The 12765-nt window shown below is 39.2% G+C and overlaps 1 protein-coding gene across 1 annotated transcript in view; it reads right to left on the bottom strand.

Moving 5' to 3' along the window:
- LOC139735035 (uncharacterized) overlaps positions 1-12765 on the bottom strand; it is a 68573-nt gene that overhangs the window by 14959 nt on the left and 40849 nt on the right. The window contains exon 4 of the mRNA XM_071645810.1: positions 5678-5824. Within this exon, the coding sequence (XP_071501911.1) occupies positions 5678-5824 (147 nt within the window). The remainder of the gene's footprint in view (positions 1-5677; positions 5825-12765) is intronic.

Raw genomic sequence — 12765 nt, 5'->3', positions numbered from 1 at the left:
AGATTCCTGTATGTTTTAATGATAACCGATGCGTGGCGCGGTATCAATTACCAAAACCCTCTCTGAAAATTCTGACGCTGGCGAACGTGGGTATGGAAATAATGGGCTATTTCGGCGAAGTTTATATAGAATTTGATGGGCTGTAAAATGCTGCCGAACTCTTTCTGAGCGCAAAAGTGCATAGCGGGGTAAACGGTTATCACAGACATTTCCTGTCCCACGAAATGAAGGCGTGTAGAGTTATAGGACCTACTGTCACGCGGGAGAATGATATACATAATGTGAAGTTCAAGAATATGTCTTTTTGGGGGGAAATTGAAGAAGACGAATAAGGCTTTGAAAAGACTACATTTCACTTCGAGTGTAAAGTAAACGTCAACAATTTGTACTGATAAAAGAAAGAGACAATATAACATAATATGACATCAATATAATACGGGGTTCTCTAACCCAGAACTACATTAACACTTTTTTTCACTTATATTTATGGACGATTGTGATTTTCTTTTTGTATGAAGCCGTTACCATGACAATGATAGCTTCATTTGTCGTCATGATGACGATGGTTGTGATAAAAAAAAATGATTGTCATGACAATGACAAAATTAACATAATCAAAGCTGATGGTGCAGCTGTTGATGATAATACGAGGGTCATGATGTTAAAGATTTTCATTTCAAATCAGCAATAAAGACCTCTAGGATGATGATGATGATAGTATCTATGGAGAAAAAGTTGTGATAGTGATCTTAGTTCTAATTATGGACGCCTTTTCGAATTGCAGCGAGAAATAGAGTTAGCGTTATTTAGCTGCTCCCCAAATGACATGATATACACGGCAGTTGAGCGCACGGTATATACAACGTGGAAGATTAATGGATACTTTAGCAAGCATGTTGTTGCTCGGGAGCAAACGAGCCTTCGGAGGTTTAGTTAGGGAGGTACCCTCCTCGCGCCGACGATTGCAAAGATGAACAACGCGTGATCCTCGTTTGTTCTGATCTCTGACAGAAAATGATATGATTTCTGGGCCAGGTCAGTCCATGCAAGACCCCCAAGAGAGGGTGCCAATGACGGCTAATGGCAGAAACACGTGCTTAGCAGCTACTGCTCCACATCTCTATGGTTATACCACTGCCGAGTGATGTTGTTTCCATAGTAACGACGACAGATAGTTGTGATACAGATCCCTCATCCATCCCTTGTATATTGATAGATGCCTCTAATAGAGGAACAAAAACTCCCAATAGCCAAACAATATAAGTGAATTGATTAACCCATACAGGCCGTTACTATACAAAAAAAGTTCTCATCCGACTTCGTTTGCATTCTGTAAAACATTAAAACTTTTTATAACTTGACCAGTTTTTAAGGAGATTTTTTTCCCCTGAGGGAATAAAGTTTACTGGCTAAGCTTTTGAGCAGTCCCCTCCATTTCCAAAAGCCCACCTATTCATTATTGTTTATACAAGGTTAATGAATTCCATGTCAATTAATCTTAATGTTATGACATTTATCATAATAATTCTGATGTCAATATTTGAAACATTTTTTATTCATTATAATAATGTTGCATTTATGATTTCATTTTCAGGATACTAAAGGTAAATCAAAAGATTTGAAATGAAATTAACGGCATTTCTTTTTTTTATAGATCTCTTATTATGTGAAGAGCAGTTTTTTTTCTAAATGTACAGTTTAAAATGGAATGTGGATAAATATCGAGAACAGGAATTCCTGTTCACGTCACCTTTGATGAAAACAATGATCCCACCAGCATATAAATCTTAGAATAAATGAGGTAGGTCAACACCCCCCCCCCCGCCAGCATACAAACCAAGACGTCCTAATGACAACAACTTTATAAACATGTGTAAAGTACACAACGGTAGATTACTGACGAGATGAAATAATTTTTATTAGATATGTTACCAGAAATGCATTAGTTCGCGGTCTAGTTGGAACAATGGGAATTGGAAGCAATTTACTGATGCAAGCAATCAAAATGCTTCTTTTTTTTTAAGGGGGGGGGGGATCCAGCATCTGATCCAGTTAACCCAAATAAAGCTGGTATCTTAAAACCCCCAAATACACTGTGCACGTCAGGAGTACTAGTGGTAGCAAAAGGCTTTGCAGGATCATCTTGAAACGCTGAAACATTTAATTTTCTTTTTCTTTTCCATTTTCGAATTGCAAATAACAAAAACAATATGATAATTTTAAAGTGCCTTTGACTGATCTCCCTGAAAGTATTTTGATTATCTGTATTTTCGTCTGTGATATGCTGTAGCTGTTTCGTGTGTCATTTTCTGTATAAATAAATATTTGTTTACGCATTCTGTGTATCGGCATATTTTTCTGAATGTTTTATTGTAGTTGATAATGTGCTTTTATGAAGAGAATAAAGAGTATGATGATACTGTACTGATGACAATGTACCACTTGTCAAAAGATCAATGCTCTTAAAGTCGTCTTTCCGCATTGACGTAATGGAAGACTGTCTCTTTAAAGTTTTTTTTTTTTTTTTTTTTTTTTTTTTGGGGGGGGGGGGAGGTATGGCATATGCCAGACCCAAAAGTTTGCCAGTTACCATGGTTACAAGTAATTATGTTTCAAAAAGTGTGGCGCGTCAAATACCAATGTGGTATTATTGTTATTAGTCGGAGTCAGTCAAGTGATATGCATAGTGATGTACGTATACATGTCGTGTTCTCAAACGTGTTTGTTTAGAATCTGTTGAAAGAGAGAATGGTTCAAGATGCTTGAGAATAGTACCTGAGAGAGACGAGATTAGTTTAAATATTACCATCAAAGTCACTTACATAATAGTAAACAAGAAATGAGTTTCTTGCATCTTTAAGAGTATTATAGGCCCCTACATATTTCAGAGGAATGAAGAATACTGTGCGATTACAGCTGATCAGATTTTTTTTTTAAACAACGAAATCGTGTGTTTGGCATTGGTAGGAGGAAGCCCGGTAGTCTTGATGTTCTCCTGCAGGGTGAAGTGCGCGGATGGATATTTGGGGAAGGAAAATGTAGGTCCGATTACGCCGTCTCTTTATGTCAGTATTGATATTGCCGAGGAGAAGTAATTATTTTAATCAAGTAGTTAAATGTTGACTGGGTTGGCTGCAAATAATGTAATCTAACGTAAAATAAAATGCTTGTCACCTATTAATTGCGATTAATAGGTGCGGGTGGGCCTTCGGCCGGAGCAGTTTCTAATCCGCTGCACATATTTGAACTGAAGAAATTGAGAAGCAGGGTAAATATACAGAAGGGTCGAGAACAACCGATGTGTAATTATTTTCCGTCTTGGAAGCAAGCCGCTATTAAAAAGTGATTTTGACGGGTAGCGCGGGGCTGTACAACTGGTTGCAGCGTTCAACTTGAGTAAACTACGCGTGTTCGCTCTCGACTCGCGCAAGATCAGATGAAAACCTAGACTCCATGTAATATGCAGGGCCGCGTCTGGGCACACATTGCCATTGTTCGCGTCAGTTTACGGATAACATGACGCGCTTATCTGTGGCCAAAGTTGCGAGAACCGCGGCGAGAAGATGAATTTGAGAATGTATACCCATGTTCAGTTTGTATCAGTGCTATTGGCAGCATTACGGCAGAGTTTACGGGGCGCTTAGAGCGCGCTCGCACTGGCGTGCGCTTCTGCGAGTCGCCGGCGGGCAGCGCACGTGCTCGCGTTTACACAACCGCGTAGAGTCTGATGCAAAGGCAAACAGCGCGCTGGGGCGAAGAATTAACGGTCCATTACAGTAGTGCCACTCACTTCATCAATTTGCCCGTTCGATTCCACTGATGAGACTTTCATCGCGAAATCATGGGACGCGAAATGGGCGCCGCGAATCCGGTAACCAAGCTGCAAAAATAGCGGCGCGCGCGGGCTCTACCACGGAGAAGAGGATGGGAGGGAGGCGAGTTTTCTGCGGACAAGAAGACGACAAGAAATAGGGGGAAGAAACTTGGTTGTGTCCCACCACAGCGCCCGAAGGAAGACCGAGCTAGAGCGAAGAGTTTGTACTCGGCTTAAGTATAAGGGGACAGGGGGGTAGCTGGGGCGAGAAAGTATGTTAAGGAGGGGGGAATGTTGGTTAATTGTTTGGAGCGAACGCATTAACAGTTCCTCGCCTGATGGACAAACACGAAGCGCCCGCTGACAATTAGGGAGAAGAATGAATGCAAAGCTAGCGAGAGGTGGTTGGAGTACGCTAAGAAAACAGGAAAAACATGCAGCAGAAACAATACGTACAATGTCCTCTTAACACCCGACGGGCGAAAAGAACAAAGAACTCGCTTACTTTTTTTTTTATGCAGACACATAGTAAAGGTAGTACAACTTGATGCCAGGCTGGACGAACATTTTCACAGTGTACCCCTCCCCCCATATGACGTTTATTTCTTCTAATTACAAACTTAATCCCACGAATGGTAATTAAGGGGGCGGTTTAAGGAACATCAGAGTAGCTGCAGGTCTATATGAAACCGGAAATTAATAAATGAATCGATTGATGGTATATGTAGGCCTACTATAGAATCGGGTGTGGGTTCGCCATAGGGCCAAAAATGAGACCAAACTCTTTGTGCTACAGTGTTCTGTTTTAAAAGCAGCCCAGGTGAATTTGGTTTCCAACGCCTTCGTTTACATGAGACAATAATATTGTTCCTGTTGTTGACTTTTTGACATTCAGTGTCTCCTCTATACCAATTGTAGATTGACCCAGACGTACCAACCGCTACGTTTGTAACAATATATTTGCGTGATAGAAGGGTGTAAGGTATGTCTCTAAACACAGAATAGTTATGATTGTGGGCGAGCGTATTGCTATCTTTTGGAGCTTCCTCTGGTAGGCTTTTCCTGTTTTGTTGAACAATAACAACGACAAAAAAGCCCACGTCTTTTCCAATTTTGGTATCATGAACGTCTTTTAAAGAATTCAAAAGTTCTGCGATCTATTCACCTGCCTGTTGCGAATGACATTGATTTCAAGGAGAGTTGCGCATATATATTTCACAGCGTATAGGTCTGAATGTAAAATAATTCTTCTTACAAGCATTGTAGATTTTACCTGATTTCCGTCTGACGACAAAAATGATTTTACAAAGTTGGGATATCATCTGAAAGATTTACAGAGTTTTAATCTACCACATGTCTTGCTCTCTTAAATACATTTTTTTTTCACTAGTGTCATGTGTAAGTTCTTGTTGTTTTCAGCGGTTGTTCTTTCATATTTTATGGATTCATATCTTATGACGCTTGATTTAATAGACTATAAGCTCGCTTCCTCTATCGATTCCCAGGTCCCCTCTATGAAAAGCTTAATCACGCCCTCTATCTCTCTTGGCTGTCACTGGCTACAGCTTTTAATCCACTGAGGTTCGTTTATAGACCTTCGTTAACGTGTGACAAATCAAAATCTCCGTAATGTTTTAATACATAACTTGGACAAATAAAGAAATGGAATGGAAAGAAATGAAATGAAATGATATCATATCATATATGCTATAATATGAAATGAAATGAAATGAAATGAAATGAAATAAAATGAAATGAAATGAAATGAAATGAAATGAATTGAATTGAATTTAAATGAACTGAACTGAATTGAAATGAATTAAATTGAATTGAATTAAATTGAAATGAAATGAATAGCTTTACCTTTTCATTCTGATAGGCGGTGACGGCGATGAAGACTGTTTCCGGGAAGGCAAAGGTCACGAAGCTATTCCATCGAAGGCTGAACACGTCATTAGCTTGGACGATGTGAAATCGAGGCTGGTACTTGTGCATGGAATTCAGGATGATCTGTTGCAAAATGAAATAGTTGTTCAATAAGATTTATCAGTCTTCCCCACCTCTGAATAACGTAGAAGTTTACGGTGAGACGAAGTCCTTTTGAATTTACCCCTCATCAAAAGAAAGAGAAATACACAGCAATCTTCAGCTTTTACAAAAGAAAGTTAAGTCAAGCAAAGACTATCATCTGCAAGACTGCATAAAAGGTGAAAGCGCAGAAGATACTAAAAGTAAAATAAAAAAAGCTAACTTTCTCCCAGGAATTCCGTAATGGGGAGACGCCTTTACAAAATCAAAGGGGGCGCTCGCCCCCCCCCCATTTTTTCTTTCTATTTCTTTTGTTTTAGCAAAAAAAATATAAAGAGTGGGCGCGTGCCCAGTGCGCCCCTCTCTGGATCCACCAGTGTTGTAGCATGTATCAGCGGAAACTTTCCCTACACATTTTTATGTGCACGTTAGACAAAATAGATAAATAAATAAATACATGCACTGAAACGTAAAACATGACACCATTACCAAAAAAAAAAAAAACAACAACAAACACTGGAATTTGGGAGCTTGAATGGTTGAAGCTGTATACTGCTTCGAAAAAATGTCTAACTAAAATGACTGAAGCCCTTATAATGTGATGATTAAATTCAGGTATAAGGATTGGGGTTGATGTGATGATTTATTGAGCCATTGAACTACATTTTTGCAGATCGTACAAAATTGTTGAGTACATACAAAACGTACAACTGTCAAATTGTTGATATGAACAAATACGCATGCATACACATATGATATTATATATACATCAATATAGAAAGAGATATAGGCCTATTATGAGACTATACTATACTACATACTGCCTATACTATACTGAGAGTAGAAATGATTTGGCTTCAAATGCTAGTGACTTCAAAAGGAAGGGGTAATGGAAAAAGAACTGGATTAGACCAGAGGTCTGGAATAATAGTGACTTGTTGTGTCCTACTTTTGTTTGTAATTTCACAATGAAAAAAAAAGGTATGCAGACTTCTGTCATCTTTGTACAAAACAACAAGAAAATAAAACGAAGTGAATATTTGCAGCATATTAGACTTCCACGTAATGCTTCCAATTCGAAGTCACGTCCACATCTTTTTATTGTTGATTGAAGCTTTATATATCTTTTCTTATTGAAACAGTAACCAAATTTTCATGGTCATCGTATTATATCCACTCTATTTCCAGTTTACCATTCTTCCAAAAGTGGGTAGCAAGATGTTGATTCTTCTCGACTGCAATGAAAACAGCCAGTATCCAGCTATTTAAACAACGCTTCTCTATGAAAGAAAGAAAATCGCCGTCCTTCGAACAGCGGGAGACAGCGATTTCGTGATAGCTGTATCATGATGAATGCTTAACACAATACACAACACACACACGCATATACAACAAACGCCAAATATCAATTCCTTTCGAACAAATTAAGTTGATCATAGATTGTTTAAAAGAGAGAGAGAGAGAGGAGTGAGGTAGAAAAGCAAAGAAAAGGCTGAGGGGAAAAAACGGCCAAGGATAGAAAAAACAAAAGAGTGGCGAAGCAAACACATGGCGAAAGATTGGTGGGTGGATTTTTCCGTCTCACTTGGTCCGAATAATGCGTTGGATTCAACAGGTGTCGCAGGCAGCAAATTGATCAATGTATGGGACTACGGGAATCGAAGAGACAGGCGCCAAGATGGTCTAGCACCGCGGTCCCTTGCCAGACTTGTGGGAAAGTATCGTGCGTCACACAGAAGGTACCGTCTAAACAATCACAACTATAATTCAAAATAATTTCACCCGAACAAAAGGTGTGGAATATAACGACATACCGATATATTGATGTGTGTTTTTCTTGCATCTAGTGAGTAAAATGGCACACCATTTATTATCTTCATATCTTTAACTGACATCGCCTGTTTTCTTTGTAAGTTCGAGCTTGGCTGTACATGTTTTGTGTATATAAATTTGTCGTGTCGTCTTAGTAAACTTCAGTGTATGATGGGAATGCCTGTGAAAGGTTTGGCTATCAACGGTTTGAAGGAATTAATTAACTTTGCATAATACGTGATCGTGTGTGATTGATGTTAATGTGTGTATGTGCGAGTGTGGGTGTGTATGTGCGCGCACACGTAAAAATATCGCTCGTATGTGCGCGTACCAAAATCTCTTTGGTGCGTACACACACACACACACACACGCACACAATCACCGTGCATGTGTGTGTCTGAGTTTGTGTCTGATCGTGTTTCCGAGTGTGTCTGTGTGTGTTTGTGTACAATCGCTGCGTGATAGTGAAACTCGGTTGTGAAACTTTGCTCTCAAGGCTGCCGGAGACGAGGTGACGACAAGTTTTGTCACGCAATGCCCGTCCGTTCTCTCGCCACATTACACTCCCCTCTCAAAATGGCAGCGTGTTAATATACTGGCAAATTTCGCGGAGTTGGATGCCGAGGTGTTTGGGCCGAGCGTCACATTTTGAGGCCGAGGTGCTTGCTCCGCGATTGATAATTCTGTAGTCATTTCTTGAAGTGACACGTCACTTCAGCCCACGTGATAGAAAATGACTTCTCGCGCCTTATGCGTGAATAAGGGAATAAATAGACAATCAGGACGTAAGTGTTTGTTATTGTTAGCGGCGACAGCTGATTATAAGGTCTGAACGTTTAACCTGCCTGATGATAGAGCATTATATGAAGATATATCTTAAATACATGATTATTGTTCCTATGTTACTTGGTGTTATGGTCTTTTTGTTCAGTTGGTGATTTCAATGGCTTTTGTGCTTCACATTCGCAGCCATGTGCAAATGAAATATTTGTTGTTGAAGTAATTGTCATCATGTTTTTGATATTATACAAATTTATGTTGTTATGGACTGAGATTTGCTTTAGTTAGTCTAATGAAAAAAGCCCCGTGCTGAGTGTGTTGTTTTATCGACTGAGATTCAGCTGCTCTGTGATTCGTAATGAGCGTTTAGCAGTTCGTTCATACGGGGCGAGGAAAGTGATCCCGACACGTTCGGGTTTTGTTTTACTTCAAGTCTGAGCAGAGCTGAACAGCGGGAATCAAACCACATCGAGTCGAATCGAATAGATTATCATTCTGTCGCCAGTCATCCCACAGAGCTACCGTCGTACCGTAAAAGCGATCTCTCTCCCCTGCTCTCTCTATCAGAAGCATGCCTTTTGAATCGCCCTCACGCCATTAAAAATCTTTAAAGCAAAGTCACAAGCTGCTGCCATAGCAGAGAGGAGGAGAGTGGTTTTAGAGAGCGGCGAGACTCTTTCAGACAACTTCTCTTTAAGCCCCTTGGTGTGAGATGAGCACAAATCGTATTGGTCTTAGCTTCAATTGGCGCCTCCTAGAAGTCGACGCACAAACACTTGACTTCCGGTATAGAGCGCGAGAAAACGAGCTCTCTGCCATGCGCACAATGACCCCCCGTGACCAAGACACCTGTAGCTGTCACAGAAAGCTGCAAACTTTTTATTTATTTTTTTTTTTTGTCATGCGTGTATCTCTAAGTTTAGTCTTTACTGTCAAGTATTCAAACACGTGCTTAATTTTAATCATAACAATGTCAACAAATTTAATTTCGACATCATGAATTATTTCTTTTTTATAGTCCTTATTCTGCTGAGACGATTGATGAAAAATGTAGGTTTCAAATGATGTATGGAAAAAATAGATTAGCATACTGTGACGATAGCAAAGTTCTTACAATATTGAAAGGAAAGTTAAAGTGTTGATCGTTCCGGGGAAAAAAAATCAAGCCCTGATCACGTAAGAACAATGCTTCAGAGCATTACATTCTACACTGAAAGATGCACATTAAAGAGACATCTTATAGATTTGCTTATTATCACTAATCAATGTTGGGTGAAGATCACATAAATTTGTTTTCCGCAATGGAGATAAGCTTAAAGGAGACATGCATTTCGTTATGTCTATCTTTGATTATTGGGGGAAATAAATGCGTTACACGAGGGACAAAGTGATTCCCAAAATGAATAGGATGACTAAATTCTCATTATGGGGAATGTGGCTTGACTAGGATCTAGTAAGCTACGGCAGCTCAAACATGAGTACGGTATTTCATTGTGTAAGCAAAGAAACGATATGAAAAAAAAAAACATGTATAAGCGACTTATATATATTGATATATTCATATATTCTACCTGCAACTATATGTGTATAATTATGTGCAATGATAATGAGGAAAGAATAAATAATCAAGTGAAATGTTGAGAGGAATGACGTTAGGGTGTATGAAAGTAATAACGATAATTAGCAGTCGTTTGTTCCCTTCCTAATCTTCAATTATTGTATCGTTTTAAAACTTTACCTTGAGCAAACGAACTTAATCCGGCTGTATAGCTGCCCAATTATATACCAGTTGGCGAGGTAAGTTATTCATTATAATTGCTTGCTTCCAAGAAATCCAAAATGTATTCAACGTTGCCTGAGCTCTTGCCACTGCCGACACTCTCGCATTGAAGAAATAATCAGGCAATCTTTTAATGCACGATGAAAACTCCATTACAATGGCTGTGTTCTATTAAGGATTTTCATAATATCGCTACTGCCTGCTTTAACAAAATAGACAAAGTTGAGATTCGCTCAAATCATCAGTCCGAAAAGAATACGGTTAATGACTAACAGCCTTTAGTTCATTTGAAAGTAAATCACACACATTTACAATTGAACGATTTTGTTTACTTTCCATCTGTAGGATGATAGGGATCCAATAAGCCAAGGCTTTACCTCAGGTTGACAGAAATATTGAGAACATTCTCAAATCAACAACTATAGTAGAAAAACTGTTGGGCTTAAAGCGAGGTTCTGGAAAATTATCTTGTGTTCATATAGAGAAGCTCATACAAACTAATACTGTCATCCATGAACAAAAATCTCTCCTAATAATATATTTTGTCTTTCAGTTTTCCGCCAGGCTAAGTATAGCCGGGATTCGGCACTATATCCATTTCCTCACACCGCGCTGCGCACGCCAAATTAGGTTGCTGAAAAACAACGTCCTATTCACAAGCTTTGATGACGAGTGTGACGCTGTCTGACAATAAGGGAAGAGAAAATCGATGTCCTCCTTCAAATGTTTATCATCATTATTTCATATAGCAAAGATCATTTTGTCTGCACACCCTTTTCAGGCAGGGTTGTATAGTTATGGCGCTCGGCAATCTGACACAAGCGGGATATCAACGGCCTTAATGCTTTGATATCGGCCGGCTGTTTGTTGCTTGGCGTGAGGACACCCAGGCTATACCGGAAGGAGAAAAGACCGCGCCGTTTTTCAGCAAGTATACGATGTCTTTTCACGGCTCTTGTCCCTTTACCAGGGCTTCCCATTGCAGCCGACGGTCTCTCACAGACAAAAACCAACATCCTCTGTGTTCGACACCGATTTCCTTCTTTCTTTTCTTCCCCTTCTTAGAATATTCCACCATGCTTCAATAACGCTGAAGAGCATCCATGCCGTGAGTCTGTTTTTCTAGCAGTAAAATGTAGGTCAATATCGCCGAAATTTGGACAAATAAAAAGAACAGACAAAAACTGGAAAATTCGATCTCTCTTCACCATTGATATAATGCGATATACAATAGCGGAGAGACGCTTTCGCTGTAAGGGGATTAAAAGTTGAATTTTGTAGTTGACTTTTTTATGAGATGTAAAGAAAATTATTAACAATTAGCGTACTGTCTTGACAAAACACAACAATTATGGTCACTTTTCCTTCGTTTTATCATGGGATCCTGTGACTTTATTAATGCATTCCGCTTGGACAGTTAGAATCATGGCATGGATTTGAGAAAGAAATGTGATCAAGACTCAGACACTAAAAAGTCTCTCTTGCAGTTTCAGATTAAGGCAATACAGATTATCGTGTCACAATTTAGATCAGAGTAATACCTCAAAATTCTTTTTAATATTCATCAGTCTGTACCGAATTTGTTTGGGCTCACTAACGAGACAAGGTAAAGAATAGATTTCACTGGTGAATTTTCTTTATTTCTTCGAAGATTACGCTGTTTTCTCATTGGTATTTAGATACGGCCTATCTTTACTGCTGTTATCATTATGATATGATACGATGTAATGTTATATGGTGAGATATACAAAATGATATTTTGCCTTGAGAGTCTCTTGTTAAAGTAATGAGGAAAGGTGGCTCCAAAATAGTACTGTTTGAGGCACCGAAGCCCGTAATCTTCATCAGAAACTCGAAATAAGGCAGAGTTTTATTATTCGTTTTATATTTTGCAACAAAAGTTAACGCAAAAGAAGAGAAAAAGAAATGATCCGAAAGGTCGCGTGGTGGATGCGATGTTGTGGAAGGATCCAACAGTGACCGTACGAAGCACAGCGTGATAGTGTTTTACAAAGTGACGCTACGAAGCAGCGCGCGATGTCAGAATTGCTTTGTGATGTCATAGTTACTTTCTAACATTTCGCAAAGTGAAAGTACGAAGCAGCTCGCGATGTCAGAATTGCTTTGTGATGTCATAGTTACTTTCTGACATTTCACAAAGTGAAAATACGAAGCAGCGCGCGATGTCACATATTGCTTGGTGATGTCATAATTGCATTGTGACATACCATCGAAAGGCGTAGGAATGAATCAGAACTCTTTCCAACCCTACACGTATGTGAGATATTATCGAGACTTGAAGGGTATACAGAGACTTTTATCTTCTTTTGAGTGACAGTTGTTCTGTTTGGAAACTGTGGACACCAGGTTCAAGTGCTAATTGGCTACACCCACACAACAAACACACAATCAATAATACTCTGTTATAATAACACTGTAGATTATGGTGTCTGCACACTGAGGGTCATTTGTAATCATAGATTTGGTCAAAGCCACTCCGTGTCCTCACATTATGAGTCCGCTTCAAGGGAAATGAGACATAGGTTTCAAA

The sequence above is a fragment of the Diadema antillarum genome, unplaced genomic scaffold, assembly GCF_040938485.1.
Source record: "Diadema antillarum isolate AM-2024a unplaced genomic scaffold, OU_Dant_1.0 seq00000562_RagTag, whole genome shotgun sequence".
Lineage (NCBI taxonomy): Eukaryota > Metazoa > Echinodermata > Echinoidea > Diadematoida > Diadematidae > Diadema > Diadema antillarum.
This window is presented reverse-complemented; position numbering and strand designations above follow the sequence as displayed.